The following is a 16,854-nucleotide window of genomic DNA, read 5'->3' as shown; positions in this document are numbered from 1 at the left end:
CTGCACGGGCTCCAGTTTAACGGCTCCGAGTTTGCGTTTATCCTGCGTAATTAAAGGCAAACATTTGTCCCACCGGGGGTCCTACTTAGGCTGATGAATTTGATTTCTTTTTTCATTAATGGGCCGTGTTTATCATACTTCTAATTATTTCAACTTTAAACACTATTTGTTCTTGTGAAGAAGTGGGAGTCCAGGCGGGAGCTTCCTCGTCCCAGGGGGATTCCTTCCATTAATAATGGCAAGGATTCGGGAGTGACTCCATCCCCTCCCACGGGTGAGGTAAGGAGTGAGTTGGATTGAGGGTCGGGCTGGTAGGGGAGACTGGTCCTAAAGCCGAGTGACTCCACTCCTTTCCCGCTGGTTCCCCAGGTTAAGCCTAGGGACTCGCTGGGTTTGAGAGGTAATCTGGAGTTCGTCTCCTTCGCCCTCCTCCTCAGCCTTCCTCACCCCCTCCCAGGCCAAGCTCAGACCCTTTCTCTGTGAGGCTCATTGCAAACTTCCACTTCCCGCTGCCCCAGCCGAATCGCAGCCTAGCGGGGTAGAGGCTTCCCTAGTTCTGTGCAGGCCCCCAGCCCCCAACACCGAGAAAAAGACCAGGAAAGGCCAAGGTGGCCAAGTGGCACCTGAGCAGAGGGAGAGGGCCCAGCAGAACCCCAAACAGGGAGCAAGGGCAGGGGTCTGGGACGCCAGACTCCAGGGACAGGCACACCAGGCAGGAAAATAAAGGCACTGTGAAAGAGGGGGGAGGGAACCCCCCAAAGCCATATAATTTTCAATTGCTCTGGTCTTTAATTTCATCGCCCCATAAATGAGGAAATATCAGTTCCCATACTAAATTTTTATCCCCGGCTGATAAATATGACGGGAATTTTCGTTGGGTCCTCGTAAAAGCGAGCAGTTTCGATCAAACTGGTGGGGAAAGACTTATGCAGATAATGCAAACAGAGTGGCCATAAAGTCTCCTCCGTTTCCCTCGGGGTGGGTGGTGGGACAAAAGGCTCTCTGGATTGAGTGCTCTCGGGCTGTCCCAAGTCTCCTTTGGAGCCTAAACAGCCTAACCTTGCCTGGGCCAGCCCCTGTGCCGAGCCCACGGCGACCTCTGCAAATGAAAACACAAAACCATTTCAAATCTCTGCTGGCTGGCCCTGCAAGCAAGTCATACATTACAGATGTTCTTCCAGTTTTTCCTGTTCTTCCAGGTTTAGGGACCCCTGCGCCTTCTCTCTGGACCCCTGGATGAGAGAATCCCGTGGATTTATTTCCGAAGTCCCCTTCTTGCTGGCCCGGCTCAGGCCTCCTTAGAGCCATCCAGCCTCCTCACTGCTCCACGCCAGGGCGCGCAGAGCTCCAGTCCTTTCTTTCCCCGCCAGGCTCCAGCCCTTCGGAAAGTAGAAACCTGAGGCTTGTCCAGGGGAAAATGTGGGGCGACCAGAAAAACAAGTTATTTTCCAGATTCTGTTTCCTACGGAAGGCGTGGAGAGTTTAGTTCGCTTTGGGAGAAAGGCGATGGAGAAACGAAAAGAACTATTTCAGACATACTTGTCCCTTACTTCTGGCTTCCCTTTATTGAAAAATAACCGCAATAATAGACTCGAACCTTTTCTCCTTTCAAAAATGCCCCCAGCTCGTTCACTCTGCAAAGGACAATTCTCTGAATAGGATTTTGTGGAGTCTGGTGTCTTGGTTTTCCGTGTGAGACGCAACTCTCCCAAACCGGCTGAGGCCCCGCGGGTTTCCTCTTTCTCTCTGGGAATAGTCCCTGTATTTGTGGGAGCAAGGTCAATTGGAAAGCGAGAGCCACTGGGGCCTGGAGCAAAGCAACCAAACCCTCCCAAAGGCCAAAGCCTTCCTGCCCTGGAGATGGTAAGCCAGGAGCCGCCCACCCAGCCAGGCCCAGGCGGCACTCCCGGGTCCGACCCTGTCTCAGTCACCAGCTTCCTCCTCCCCACCCTGGATCCCCTCGGAACCTCCTTTCCCCAAGTAGCCCTGAAGTGATGGGACCCGCTCCCTGACCTCTCCCACTCTGGAGATTCCCTGTCAACTCCCAGGGGAACTTGCAACGTGATCAACTTCCGTGACTGGCGGTCCCCCAGCTCTCAGTCCCAAAGGCCACGCAAGCCGGCCAAAGGAGGATACAGGAAAGCAGAAACTTTAGTTCTGTTTGGGATTCCTTAACTTTTTCTCCATTTCTCTGCCCACTGGAGCCCTCTCCCGCCAAACCTTACCCTAGTCCCACCCCAAGGGAAGAAGCAGAGGCGAGAGTCCAAGGAGAGGAAAAGGGAGGTGAGGAGAGGGGAGGAAGTACCTGAATGGTGTCTTGACCTTTTAATTTGAATTTGACTGTTTTGAGCCGCGAGTTACCTTGCTCTCTCCGTCTCTCCTACATTCCCCCCCTTCCCACACCCTTCCCCAGGAGTACAGGCTGTTTCCCTGGTAAACAAATCCCGTTCTCCCTAGACACCCTCCACCCCCACCCCTGCCCAATCTCCCTCCACCTTCCTCCTGCCCCTGTCGCCCCCGGGCGCTTCCTTTGTTCGCGGTGAAGTGCTCGGGCGCCCCTACCCCGAGGTGGTTGCTAGGTGGCGCTGTTACTCCACGCTCCGCGCTCCGCCTGCCGACAACTTGACCCCGCTGACGTCACGGCCGTCTGAATCATCAAGGCCATTTTCAAATCCCATTGGTCTAGCTGTCACATGGTGAGGACCGAATGTGCGGATAATTATGGAGCTGATATTCCCCCCTCCTTCTTTTTCTTCCCGCCCCCTCGAACCGCCCCCCCTCCCGGATGGGGGGAAAAAAAGATGTCAGCTCCTCCGCTGTAGTATTGCTCCTTAAAAACCCCTCTCTCTGAAAATGACATGCCCTCGCAATGTAACTCCCAACTCGTACGCGGAGCCCTTGGCTGCGCCCGGCGGAGGAGAGCGCTATAGCCGGAGCGCAGGCATGTATATGCAATCTGGGAGTGACTTCAACTGCGGGGTGATGAGGGGATGCGGGCTCACGCCCTCGCTCTCCAAGAGGGACGAGGGCAGCAGCCCCAATCTCGCCCTCAATACCTACCCGTCCTACCTCTCGCAGCTGGACTCCTGGGGCGACCCCAAAGCCGCCTACCGCCTGGAACAACCTGTTGGCAGGCCGCTGTCCTCCTGCTCCTACCCACCTAGTGTCAAGGAGGAGAATGTCTGCTGCATGTACAGCGCAGAGAAGCGGGCTAAAAGTGGCCCCGAGGCAGCTCTCTACTCCCACCCCCTGCAAGAGTCCTGCCTCGGGGAGCACGAGGTGCCCGTGCCCAGCTATTACCGCGCCAGCCCGAGCTACTCCGCGCTGGACAAGCCGCCCCACTGTGCCGGGACCAACGACTTCGAAGCCCCTTTTGAGCAGCGGGCCAGTCTCAACCCGCGCGCCGAACATCTGGAATCGCCCCAGCTCGGGGGCAAAGTGAGTTTCCCTGAGACCCCCAAGTCTGACAACCAGACCCCCAGCCCCAATGAGATCAAGACCGAGCAGAGCCTGGCGGGCTCCAAAGGCAGCCCCTTGGAGAGCGAAAAGGAGCGGGCCAAAACCGCCGACTCCAGCCCAGACACCTCGGATAACGAAGCGAAAGGTAAGGCCGCCTGCCTGGGCCGTGGCCCGGCTGGAATGCTCGGTTATTTGGTCTTCCTGCCCGGGGCGGGGGGCGGGGGGGAGGGAGAAGGTTGGGCCGAGGAGGCCCTGGACGGTCCTGGGAATAAGACCCCAGCTTGCGACTCCTGTCTGCTGAGCGCCGGCGGGAGGCGCGTCGTTTGGCCAGGGAAGGTAAGCGGCCAAGTGGAGGTGCCGGCAGCTGCGGCCGTGGGCGCCAAGACCCGGCGTGGCGCGCAGAGCGGACAGTCTGCAGCTGCCCAGGGCGGATGACCACTCCCAGGCATGTGCTGGGTTTGGTTTGCTTGCTCTACGCTGTTGTCCTGGTGGGGGCTGATGTCCCCCGCTCAGGTCAGAAGCTTGCAAAAAGCTTAAAATGGCGATCTTGGGTCAGGGACTAAGGAAGACTGGGGAGAAAGGAGATTTCGCTTTACTGTGTTTTCCCAGTTGAAAATTGTTTGCTGTGAAGCGCGGATTTGTTGTTTGTGTGTCTCATCTGTGCGTGTGGTTTGGGCTCCTGCGGTTTTTGACCGGGCCCGGGGCCTAGGGCAGCGGGGCTGGAGCGGAAGAGGTGGAGGTGAAAGGCTGCCCGCCGTGTCCCTCCCTTCCCCAGACGCCTAGCTTGGGCATGGCGTTGGAAAGGGGCATTTGGACTGTTGTAAGTTTTTTGTCTCCGTTTTAATTTTTTTTCTTTTCCTTTTCTCTGGTTAAAATTTTTTTCGTTGGTTTCTAATAGCTGCTTACAAATGAGTGGTTGGGAAATTTCTGTGTGAATGGCAAGGAAGTGTGGCTTTAGTTGGTTTGCATTGTGATTTTGGTATGAGAGAGAAAGCTTTGTCAGAGTTCAAGCTCAGGGTTCAAGATTCATTTTTTGCTGCAGGAACTGGAGGCCTTCAGGACCTTTCTCTGACACCTGGAGAGGAATGTGGAGGAAACAAACGGGAGCAGTGGAGTGAGGCTGAGGAGACCTACTCTCCCCGAAAAGTTGGAGCCAAAAGCATCAGAAAGGCCCAACTGGGAGGGGAGGAATAAAGCTGCTCCCCAAGGCACTGGCTGCTGGGGGCTGTATATAAGAGGGGCTCTATGAGTGTTGAGGCAGATGGACTAGTTAGAGCTGAGCAGCCTGGATCTTGTGGTGCTTTGTATATGGATGCGGCACACGCATGCCTGGCGACCTGTGTCACACTCACACACACCCCCTCTCACATGCTCTGCACACACGCATGCCTGCTCACAATCACACACACTCTCTCTTTTGGGGGGCAAGGGCTAAGCCTCTCTTCCTCGGGTCTCCTCTGCAAAGGTGGCCTTGGCAAATTACCTCATGGAGACCCTGGCCAGAAGATCAGGTGTGTTCAGGAGCGAGCGTGAGGGAGAGAGTGAGGCACCCACACCCACAAAGCCTTCATTGTGGCATTTGTGCAACATGAAAGTTTAATGTTATACCCTTTCCTCAGACCCTGAGCTTGGTTGGGGAGTAGATATGTAGGATAGGAAAAGCTGTTCTAGCCCCACCAAAAGCAAAGTCAAGGTTAATAAGTTCACCTCCTCACTCAAACTGCCCCCATTCTGGTAGGCTCCATTTTCTCTCCTGCTCTCCCCCCAACAATCTAAATCCTCCCACCCCAACTAATCCCTCTCAGTCCGCTCTTTACCTCTGCCCTTCTTGCCTCCCCTCTCCCATTTTGATGTCACCACCTGGCCAGAGGCAAGAGGGCTTTCGGCCAGACTTCACCATTTGTAATTTCTTCCCTTCCCCCAAAACCCTACAAACCCAATAAGAAAATAAACAAGACAGAGTTAGATGTGAAAAGCCTTTAAACAATTTGACTGGAGGCTTCAGGTGCAGAGGTGGGAGCAGAATGAAGGGCATTTGGATGTTTTAAACTACAGCCTCAAGTTTGCATTTTTCTGGTGCTTCCTGGTTCCCCTGGGCCCCCCACCCCACTCCCCATGAAGATAAGATCCAGGAAGCTGGCAATTTCATTTGGCATATGGGAGACAGAGTGCAGAGCCATCAGCAGAGTCCTTTGCTGGGTGCCCATCTCTGGTGTCTGGACTCTGGGTTTTTCCCTAGAAAAGATAACCCAGATCTCTTTTGCTGCTTGAAGAATAAGACCGGTCCATTTCAGCAAGAACATGGTCCAGGGAGAGAAGCTATCAATAAGATAATGGGAAATACACACTCTACTTATAGTATCTCCTTATATAAATAACATGTCTGCATATGTGTAGGAGAATGCTTCTTTGCAGGAATACACACATACATGCAGGCATCCATATCTACGTAGATATGCAGACAGGAGATTTCCAAGAGGCTGCATTTCCTCAGGATATCTCTCTCCCTTGACCTTAGGTGCTATGGCCAGGGCTGCTGTCCGAGAACCACTCAGCATGCCCCAGAGCTGTTGCCCCTGACCTCTGCTGCCTGTACAAGTTCCCTTGCCTCAGCTATTGACACCCCGGGGGAAATAGCCAGGAGAGGAAGGGTTGGCAATGGGAGATCAAATGGGACAGTGTCATTCTGTGGCACTTCAGGTGGGAACAGGGACTGGAGGCCTGGTACGGGACAGCTGCAATGGCCACTGGCTGCAGAGAATGGGGCGACATCCCTCCACTGAGTTGAAAGGGGTCAAAGCTCTCTGGAAATTGCTCTAGCCAGCAGGATGGACTCTGCCACCCAGTCAGGGGCCTGGAAAATGCTTTTCCTTCTGGTTGGATTTTTCCAGAGCTGGAATGGAACAGAGAGGAGGGAGGGCCTGGTGAGGTTTCAAGTGCCCACCAGGGTCAGCAAGCTGAGGAAGTGGGGAGTACTCATAATCTGCTAGGTCAAGGTGGATTGGGGTAATTTAAATTCAATAAATGCTTTGGAGGCAAGAACCTCCTGTCTTTCTCCCCTGTAAATCTAGACCCCAAAGATATTCTAAGGGCCCTGAGCCCAAGAGGACCCCACCAGCCAGGCCTGTGGAACAAGAGCAGCTACTCCATCAGCCGCCCCACAGCAGGCTGGCAAAGGCTGCAGCATTCTGGAGGGGTTGCCTCTGCAGGGATACTTATGTAAATAATGTTATTTTTAACAGAGGAGATAAAGGCAGAAAACACCACAGGAAATTGGCTGACAGCAAAGAGCGGAAGGAAGAAGAGGTGCCCCTATACTAAACACCAGACGCTGGAATTGGAGAAGGAATTTCTGTTCAATATGTATTTGACGCGAGAGCGCCGCCTGGAGATTAGCAAGACCATTAACCTTACAGACAGACAAGTCAAAATCTGGTTTCAAAATCGCAGAATGAAACTCAAGAAAATGAACCGAGAGAATCGGATCCGGGAACTGACTTCCAATTTTAATTTCACCTGAGCCCTTGGCCTCCCTTCCTCCTCCCCTCTCCCCCACCCCTTTCTTCCTTTCCCCGCCCCTCCTCCCTTTGTGCCTGGTGGTATATTTTTTTCCCTCCCTGAGTATAAATGCAACGCGCCTGCAAAAAAGGCAAAGACCTCAGACTCTCCTTCCAAGGGACCAATGGTTCGTGCTGTGAAGATGCGTCCACCTAAAGCATGAGAAATGGGGTGCAGGGGTTTGGGTGTGGTGTGCCTGCATAGATAAGGGTGGGAGTGTGACTGGTGTGTGTGTCAACCCCTCACTCACCCACACACTCACACACAGCATCCTGTTCTCTATGCAAAGTTAAGGTCGAATACACCCAATTGGGGGGGAGGGTGGGGGGAAGAGGACAAAAATGAACCAGAGAAGGTCTGTAATCTCACAGAGCACAGTCAGAATTGCTCCTTTCTTGCTGTATTTCCTCCTTAGAATAGACGTTTTGGGAAGTTCGGCTAGTGTTTGTATGTTCATCGTAGCGCCCAGCGCCTCCACCAAACCCTCTCCGTGTCTTTACCTCCCAGTCGCTCTGAGAATCTGCTTGAGGTCTTGTATTTGTACTGCTTTCTGCATTTCTCCCATCCTCCTAGCACCCCACATCCTCCATTCACTGACATCTGAAAATTTCCATCCAGAGGAACAAAAAATTTAAAAATAGAACATAGTGAAGCAAAGGCAGACCCCCTCCCCCATATCACCCAGTCCCTGTCTGGCAGTTGTGTTATTTAAAGATATTCTGTATGTTGTATCTTTTGCATGTAGCTTCCTTAATGGAGAAAAAATGCTAATAAATTTCCAGAATCATAATCCTCAAATGGGTGGTTTTTGTATTTAGTGCTTTTTTTTAGCGACACCCCCTCCCTAAAGAGGCTGAGTGTGTGGATGTGTGTGTTTTGTGTTTGACTCATCTCCTAGAGCCTTTCTAGAACGTCTCTTGGCGGGTGTAATGTAAGTGAGAGACCATAACGTTGATTTAAATATTATCCAGGTGACCACAATAAGTCAAGGTCATAAAACAGTAATGTCAGGACGGTCTTGGTGCGCGCGAGAGGTGGATTTTATGATCTGCAAATATAATGTGGTGCTGCAGTAAAAGATGCATTTAAAGGTGACTGGAGGAGGGAAAGAGGCAGAGAGCAAACTGCAATCTTGAGGAGCAGACGGATCTGATTGCCTGGGGTGCTGGGCCAGGCACACCCCACCGCTGCCCGGGGGAACCCCAAGAGCTCCCCACCTATCCAAAGAGAGGAATAAACTTAACCGCTGGAGGGGGACACGAGGAGCTCAGCCACCCCCCTCCCCTCGACAGCAGCAGCAGAAGCGCCGGCAGCGGCAGGAGGAGGAGGCGGCGACAAGGTAGGAGAAGCGGTTTCTTGTTCTTCTCTTGGCGGCAGAGTGGGGACTAGCAGCGTCCCCAGGTGCCCGGTGCACAGCGGGCAGAACAGGAAGGAAGGAGTTGGGGGCGCCCGAGCTTTCCGAGAGCCCAGGCTTGCTTGTGGACTTGTGGATGCTGGCAGCGGAGGGCAGTTGCCGTGAGCTCCCTTTCCTCCCCTCCTCGGCCTGTTGCTGTGGGGTTCAGTGGTTAAACGGGTAAATTGGTAGGTTTTGGCTTCTTTCTCTTCCGCTGGCACTTAGGGTTGCCTCAAGGTTGACACATGGGTCTAGATGTCGCTCAGTCTGGCTGTCTGCTGAGGGGAGCAGAGGGAGGGTGGGCTAGAGAGGGTTGGAGCTTGAAGCTTAGGTTTTTCTGCTTTCTGCTGGTTTGGATGTGAGCCTTATCCAGGCTCTCGGTCCCCACACTCCCTAACCATAGGGCTTTGCCAGGCAAGTGGCCTGGTTGGAAGAGGCGCTGGAGCACAGGTTCTGTGGTTCGGCTACCCACAAATGCAGGGAAGCCAGAGTTGAGCTGAGAGGGAGAGAGGATCAGAGGGAATCTAGGAGGAGAGTGTGGAAGAGCCCGATGGACAGGACAGGCGACCCAGCTCAGGAGTGGAAGGACCCTTGGGCTTCCCCCAGGGCCAGGGCCAGAGGCAGGGGAATAGGTCTGCTGCGGTGCTGGAGGTGGGGCGTGGGTTTGGCGGCTGGAGGTCCCATTTCATCAGAGTTTCCCTGAACGTTTTGCTTGGACCAGAAGCTGATGAGGCAGTCAGACCCCTACCCACCCAGCCACCCAAAGTCTACTCTCCAGTCTTTAGGGAGGTTGTGGGGGCGGAAAGGGGGACGGGGCTGAATTTCTTCCTTCCCCAACCCCCTTCCCTTCTCCTCCCGATAAGTGCAAAGCTGAATCTCCCGCCCTGCTCGCTCAGCTGATCTGTGGCTTAGGTAGTTTCATGTTGTTGGGATTGAGTTTTGAACTCGGCAACAAGAAACTGCCTGAGTTACATCAGTCGGTTTTCGTCGAGGGCCCCAACCCACCTATCCAGCTCCGTCCCTCCCCTGTGGGCCTGCCCCACAGCCCCCTTCCAGGTAGGGCACATTGGGTACAGACTGAGGAGGGCAAGCTGTGAGTGGGGACAGGCCAGGCAAGCCTGAAAACCCCACTTTCTACTGTCTACTCCTCAGCCTGTCCCAATCCCTGGGGCTCAGGGAGAGGAGTTTCTCCTGCAGCTATTGTTTCCTGGACTCAGCTGATGGAGACAGACAAAGACAGTCTAGTCAATTCCAAGGAAATTGAGGAATTTGAGGAAGAGGTGGTCTGGCAGGCCAGCCAGGGTAGGGCAGGGTCATTAGGAGAGAGAAGAGCACAGAAAGAGAAGGGAGTCTCTGGAAGGGTTAGTTTCTCTCACCTGCCACCTCCAAGGAAAAACTATGCCTCCAGAAGGCTGGGGCTGAAGCTTCCCCTTAGAAAAGTGGGGTGCCTGGGGGTCCCAACAATTGGAGACCTCTGAGCACTAGCTCAGTCACCTTCCCTCCCCCTCTTTAGCTCCATGCCCAGGAGAAGGGCATATTTAGGGTGTTAGTAGGTTAGAGGAAAGCATCAAGTCCAAGTAGAAATGCCACCCCCCCACACACACACACTAGGAAACATTAGGGCAAGAACCTAGCTAGCTCTGGTCTCTGTCTAGCTGTCTGTGGCCCGTAGGCCTTGGTCTGTTGTGTCTGTGGCTGTCAGGCAGCTGCTTGTCTTTGCATTGTGTGGAAATGTCTGGGTGAATGGAGGCTGCCAGCGCCCACCTTTACCATATTGTTGGGAAGGCTGTTGGCTGATGCCAGGGAAGGAGGGGAGAAAATGGAGTGAGAGGAAATCTGAGCAATGTGAAACTTTGCAAAGCTTCTTCCCCTCCTTTCCCATCCACTCCTTGCCCTTGGTTCCTCAATTCTGGACCCTGTTGCTAGAGAGAAGCTCTCAAAAGAGGTTTCTCTGCCTGTGAAGAAAAATGGGCGGGGTGGGGGGGGAGTCCAGGAGAATGGGGAGATATACCCTAGTTCTCAGACTGGGAAAGAGAAAGCCAAAAGGAGGACAGGTTTTCTTACTTTGGAATTATTTTGATTATTAAAACGTTATAAACTTTCAGACAGAGAAATAAAGTCATGTCCCTGTAACAAAACATACATGGAGTTCCATATTCTTGCAATTACATATCTAAGGGATATCTGTAACCTTGTATGAGTGTGGGTCTCTGTTTCTATATCTCTGTCTCCTCTAGGCTCTCTCAAATCCCCTATATATATTTACCTGCATGCTTATTTATTTTTCTCTCTGTTATACAAAGAGATTTGTTTTCACCCTGTGGAGGATAGAGGGAAAAATGGGAATAGAGCCTCTCTTCGCTCCAGCTGAATTTGTCAGGTTGACTTCCATCTGTTCCTTAGCCATTTGTAGGGGAAAAAATATCTTCCCTTGGATGAAAGTGCTCAAATCTCTCTATGGCTCTCAGGGAATAGCGAGGTTTTCAGAGAGGTAGACCAGCTGGTTAGATGCAGGCAGGGAGACCCCCTGTTTGGGAGCCCCCAGCAGTCTCTGAATTTTCAGGTTGCCCGAAGCACCGGGCCAGTTGGAGTGAAATGAGTCCCCAGTAAAGGCGGGTGCTCAGGAGTGCCTGTCTTGGAGACTGGGTCCCTGATGGGCCGAAATTCACCAATGAAGGGCTTCTGCGCTTTGGGTCTCTGCTTCATTTCTGTTTCAGAGCCCAAGAGCTTATGGGGGTTGGTCACTGAGCCATGGGTCTGGGTGTCCACCCCAAAAGAATCCTGGTGAATGGGGTGAGTTCTCATAGGGCCAAGGTGAGGGCCAGTCTGATGGCCAGCGTCTGCCCCAAGGGCCCTGGGGCCATGGATCATGGCTAAGGTGGTGGTGATTATTTATTCGCTTCGCTGGAAGGGAGTCTTCAGAAGAAACAGCGTGAAGAGGAGGGGAAAAATTATCTCTCTCGTCTGCAGATATTAAGATGGATTTTTATTTCTTAAAGGACCCTCCCCGCCGAGAGCGCACAAGCGTAAACTTAATATATGCTCCGCAGCCCAACTCCAGAAATCGCAATAAAAGTTAAAACCTCCCCTACTGGTTTTTTTTAATTATGATATGGGAAAGAGGAACAGGATTTATAGAGCTGAACTCTCGGCATGTGAGTGTTTAAGACTTGTGGGAGAAGGAGGAAAAGGCAAGAGCTCGCCAAGGAGAGCCTTGGGCTCCGAGATATCTCGCTGCTGCGGGGGCTCTGGCTCAGCCCCGCGGATCCTCGATCCTCTGTGGCTTCCCTGGGACCCTGGCTCCCCAGCACCCTCCGCTGGGGCCCAAGGCCTGGCTCGACGCGGAGCTGCAGCTCTTTTCGGAAACAGGTGAAGGGCGGCGGCGGCGGAGGGGGCTTCCAATGGGAGCGTCAGGGCTCCGGGCTTTGTGTGGGTCCGGTCCAGGGGAGGAGGGTTGTAGCCCGGGGCAAGACCGAAGCCCGAGTGTGCCCCGGCGGCGCCGTGCCTGGGAGGGGTGTCGGGGCGGGCGTGAGAGCACAGACTAGGTGGATCGCGTGTGTACTTTGGCGGCAGACGGAGCAGAGCTGGCTTCCCGGGCGGAGGCCCGCGGCGAGCCGGACAACCGGATATTGAGTCTGTAGGAAGGACCTTGAGGTCTGAGTGTGTTTGGGTGGCCGTGGCGGCGGTCCACAGTGTGCAGCTCGCAGTGCGTGGGGCGCGGCGGTCCTCGTGGGCGAGGCAGCAGGCCCCGCACACCTCCGCAGGGGCAGGGCCGTGGCCAGGACCTGGGAACCGAGGCCAACCCAGGCTCAGAGCATGAAAAATAAATGCAGTTAAGGGTCTTTCTTTCTTTCGCACAAGAACGTCTTTTCTTTTTTCTCTCTTTCGGAGATACCTGGATTTGGTCCAGAACAGGTTGCCCGCGGGAGGGCCCGCGAGCGGCAGCGCGCGAGGGAGGGAGAGAGGGAGGGAGGGCGAGACAGAGGGAGGGAGGGAAGGAGGGCGGGCGGCGGCGGCGGCTGCGGTGGCCGGGGCTTCCCTCCCCGGGCGGGAGGCGGCTGCCCTGCATCTGTGGCCGTGGGGAGCCGAGGAGCAGGTAACGAAGGCGCTTCCCGAGGCGGGATTGGACCAAGCCAGAGGGACCAAGTCTTCCAGGTCTCTGTCCAACGCCCTGGAGGGGAGAGAAGGTAGGGAGATCGGCGCCCACCGGCCTGGCAGAGAGGCCTCAGGGAATGTTGAACCTGTATTTGATTTCAGGCTCACACTCATGTTGTGTCAGTCTGCCTCTGGAGATGCGGTTTGCCTGCCTGCCTGTCTGTCTGTCTGTCTGAGGCGTCCCAAACCCTAGGCTCTCCTTCCAAAGGCTGAACAATTTGGGGAAATTGGTCGGAATGTGCACTTTCATTCATTGCCTTCTCTGCAACTCAGTGGGGCTGATGGCTGTGCCCCCAAGTTGGAAGGGAGCTTGACTCCAGCCTCCTGGAAGCCAGATCCTCTGGTTCCCTCCGCCTTGGACTGAGTTCCGGCTCCAGGTTCGCGGGTTGCCCTGAGGTTGGAGGCCAGACAGCTCCCAGTCGCGCAGGGAGGGCGGGGGAGAGACTCGCGGCTCTGGCCCCTTAATTGTACCCGTATTGTCTCTCCTTTCGCCACCTCCGCTTCCGCAGTCTGGGCTCCAAAGTCACTGCAAATTTCCTTGCGACACACACATCACAGAAAGATCAGGTAACAAGTCGCCAGGGCCATGGGGGCTCCAGGCAGAGAGCACCCCTAGCTCTGCGGCCCTCCCCCTCCAGCCACTCCCCAGGCTAGGAAGCTAGACCGGTTGGGGGAGCCGGAAATAGCCCCGTTTGCTGCCGGGCGGCGGGGCAGGGGGCCGGCGGGAATGCAGGCCGTGGCGTTGAGAGGGCCAGGTTCACAGGCCCTAGGGGTTTCGCTCCTGCTGGGCGGAGGGGCCGGGCTCCTGGTGTGCGGGGATCCCGGATACCCACCTGGGGTGGGGGCAGGACGCGGGTCTCCTCGCGGCAGGCCAGGAGAATTCAGTTTCTGCTTCCAGCGCAGGCCTTAGCAAGGAGGAGTTGTGTGTGGGTGTGTTTTTCCCAACAAAGAGGGATCAGGAGAGAGAAGGGGGGAAAGTCGAGGGGAACCAGGGAGGGGGCGGGGAGGGGGAGAGGGCAGCGAAGAGGTGAAGTGAGCCCATTTCAGGGGGAGATGGAAAATGAAAGCAAATGGAGCACAGCCTCCTCCGCGCGGGCGGGTGCTGACGAACCCGGGAGCGGTCTCCCCGCCTGCGGCGGCTGGGATAGCCCGCTGGGGGCACTGGGGAAAGCCTGTTTTAAATTTAATCCGAACTTGACGGTGTGGATTGAACCGGAGGGAATTTGAATCACTAAAAAGGAGGCGCAGGGCAAGGGGAGGAAGCCTAACCCGTCTGCCTTTCTGCCAGTCCTTCCCACGGTGGTGCTGCTAGCTTGGTTGCAGTCGTAGCTGCCCAGGTTCGAGGTGATCGAGTAAGGCTGCCCCTCCCCCTTAGGGGGCTTTCCTGTGCCCAGTGAAACCTTTTGGGGTTGGAGGGGCGTTCTAAGAACCAGAGTAAGTGCAGAGCTGCTAGCTGAAGCTGGGGTTACCCTCTCCACAACAGGGATTCCCAGTAGCCTCCAGGCTCTTGAGTTTCCCCCATTTGCGCTGAGGAAAACTGAAGGGAGTGGTGGGGGTGAAAGGGAGTCTTGGAATCTGCCAGGGGGTTCAGGAGGAGTAACTGAACCTGGGAAGACAAGCCCCTCCGTCGTGGTGTCCCCACATCCTTGTGCTCCCATACCTAGAGGCCTGGATTTGGGGGAACCTGAAAATCTGCTTCAGAGCCCTGACCTGCCACCCTATCTCCAATACAGAGAAGGGGGGTACAAGCCATATGCAGTTGTGGAAGCACAGGGACCTGGGTCTGGTGAGCTCAGGGGCTCCCAGCCCCTTCCAGCCCCCTCCACCCCCCAAGGCCGCCTCTCTAAGCAAGGCCTAGGCAAAATGGGGTATTGGTGGGGAGGGGGCTGTGGGCGAGGCCTACTTCCTGATCCACAGCTCTGTCTATGCCTGAGTAGGGAGGGTCTGAGTTCATGCTCTATAACTAAGGTGACAATCTCCCCTCGGTTTCATGGGGAAATTGACAGCAGCAGGGAGTGTGGGCTGGAGGATTTCAGCTGTGATTTCAGCTGCCCCATGCTGCTGCCTCTGCCGGTTGGGCAGGGCTGAAAAGAAGGCAGTGGCCAAAGAGGCTAGGAGAGAAAGGGGCATCTGTTTGCAGCCACTGTGTCTGAGAGCTCTCCCAAAAAGCAGAGGCCCATAGAAGAGGGCCTTCAGGGGTGTCTTTCTTCTAGGAAAGCAGAAATTGGGGCCGATGGGCCCTGTGGCCTGGCAGAGACGCAAAAGAGGAGCAGGGCGTGAAACCTCCTTCATCATGTCTTCTTCTTTGCTCCTTGACTAGAGCATGGCTCAGCCCCAGCCGCCTGGAAGGCTGCCTGGGCTGAAATGGGGTTCTGTATCCCAGGAGCCTGGTGTACCCACAGGAGCAGGATGCTGGGAAGGGCAGGAGAGAAGGCCTCTTCCTCCTTTGTGTCAGGACAGAAGTGGCCGCTGTGCCTGGAGCCTGTCGCCGGCAAAGGCCCGGCAAGCAAGCGGACTGCACAATGCCATGGCTGCTCCGCCAGCTCTCTATCCCATCCTGCCTATCACCGCCCTTCCTCTGTCTTGCTCTCTGCACGCCTTCCTTTCCCTGCTCTCCTATCTCTTTTCATCTTGCCTCCCCTCTTTTCTTTAATTCTCCCCTCGCTCCTTCTTTTTAGCCTAATCCTCTGTTTCCTTCTTTCCTTCCTTCCCTCCCTCTTTCCTTCCTTCCTTTCTATGGGCCTGACGCCCTGTGTGTTTCAGTTGTTCGGTCTCAGGCTATCTCGGGCTCATTCTCTCTCAGGCTCTGTCCCTAATGTCCTCTTGGTCACAGTCTGGCCCCGGGCCGGCCAAAGGCTACATGTCTGCCAGCAGCCGCCCAAGAGCTGGTCAGGGTCCCCAGCCGCCAGGGCTGGGGGAGGTGCTGACGGCGCTAGGGATTTGGAGAAAGCCTCTGCAGGGGGACTGGAACCTCTTGTCTTTTCCTTGAACTAGTGAGGGAGAATTTTTGATTGACAGCTAACCCAACTCCATCAAGGCCAAAGGGATACTCTGTTTCTTGCTGTTATTTGGATTTTCCAAATCAGTTTAGTCTGGGGGAGGGGAAGATAATCCAATCAGAGCCCAGGGTGAGGAGGGTGAGGCCCCGAGTCTCTTCTCCCCAGCCCTTAGGCACTTCTCACATCCTGCCCCCCCTTTCATAGAAATCCCAGCCCCGCTTGACCGAAAGGGAAAGAACTGGAAAGGGGGAGGAACAGGGACTGGCGACGGGAGGGGGGGCCTAGAAAGCTGGGGTCAGTGTTTGGACTTCACATCTATTCTTCCCCCCTCAACTTTCCTCCTCCCCCCAACATACATCCTACACTCTCTCTGGGACACTTCTCTCTAGTCCTTCTCTGCCCCAGAGGAGACAGGTTGACCTAGGTGCAGGAGAAAACCAGCCTGGGCCCCCACCCCTGGCGTTTGGTCCCCTCCTGGGGACAGGAGTGGGAACGAATGGCAGGCATCTCTGATCTGGGAAGCTTCTTCCTTCCCTGCTGTTTCAGAGCCTCCTCTCAGCCTCAGCTCCTGCCTTTTTCATCTAGCACAAACTGGGACTCTTTCCTTCTGACCCTGAAATTGCATCCCTCCTTCAAACTCGCTGTGCCATGCCTAGGGTGCATCTGCCTCTAGGGACATCACCTGCTCTTCTCCCCCACCAGCCAACCTTCCTGCCCCCTCTTTTGCACTCATTCTGAGAATTTCCTGCTTGTCTAAAGCCCACCTTTACTAAACCACCGTGGGACAGTCCCATGGAAAGCAGAGGACTGGGTACCAAACCCCAAACTCAAGCAGGAGGGTAACAACCAACTTATTGGGGGAAGGAATCCTAGTTGTCTGTTCTTCCCTACAGTCACACTGCTTCTCCAGAATTCCTGTGTCCGACCCCAAAGAAACTGCTTTCTCCCAGCCCTCGGTTGCTTTTTTCCTGTTCCAAAAACAGCCTACAATTTTATTTAATGAAAGACACATTTATGAACAATCAAATGATCCTCATAAAAATTTTATTGAAGGACGTAAAAACAAGCTACTTGCCCACGACTGAGGTCGCTCTCTTGCCTTGCCCGCTCTCACCCTGGCTCTGTGCAGACAGAACCCGGGGGGTGACTTCTTTTTGGGGGGCCAGGGTGTCCCAGAGATGGAATTGGGGCAAAGGTGGGTGAGCAGGAAGATGGGATGGGGTTGCCCCACTTAAGTTGTGTAGATCTCTCCTCCACTTCTTCAAGCTGGCAAAAAAAAAAAAAAAAAGG

The 16,854-nt window shown here is 54.8% G+C and overlaps 1 protein-coding gene across 1 annotated transcript; it reads left to right on the top strand.

Annotated features, from left to right (window-relative positions):
- Positions 1 to 2,853: 2,853 nt before the first annotated feature.
- HOXC10 (homeobox C10) lies at positions 2,854 to 7,812 on the top strand (the record flags this gene model as incomplete). Its single annotated transcript, XM_080659579.1, has 2 exons — positions 2,854 to 3,604; positions 6,702 to 7,812. The coding sequence occupies 2 exons, from the start codon at positions 2,854 to 2,856 to the stop codon at positions 6,977 to 6,979; spliced, it is 1,029 nt and encodes a 342-aa protein (XP_080515705.1). The 3' UTR covers positions 6,980 to 7,812.
- Positions 7,813 to 16,854: the final 9,042 nt, after the last annotated feature.

This window comes from Plecotus auritus (assembly GCF_963455305.1).
Source record: "Plecotus auritus genome assembly, chromosome: 3".
Classification (NCBI taxonomy): domain Eukaryota; kingdom Metazoa; phylum Chordata; class Mammalia; order Chiroptera; family Vespertilionidae; genus Plecotus; species Plecotus auritus.
This window is presented reverse-complemented; position numbering and strand designations above follow the sequence as displayed.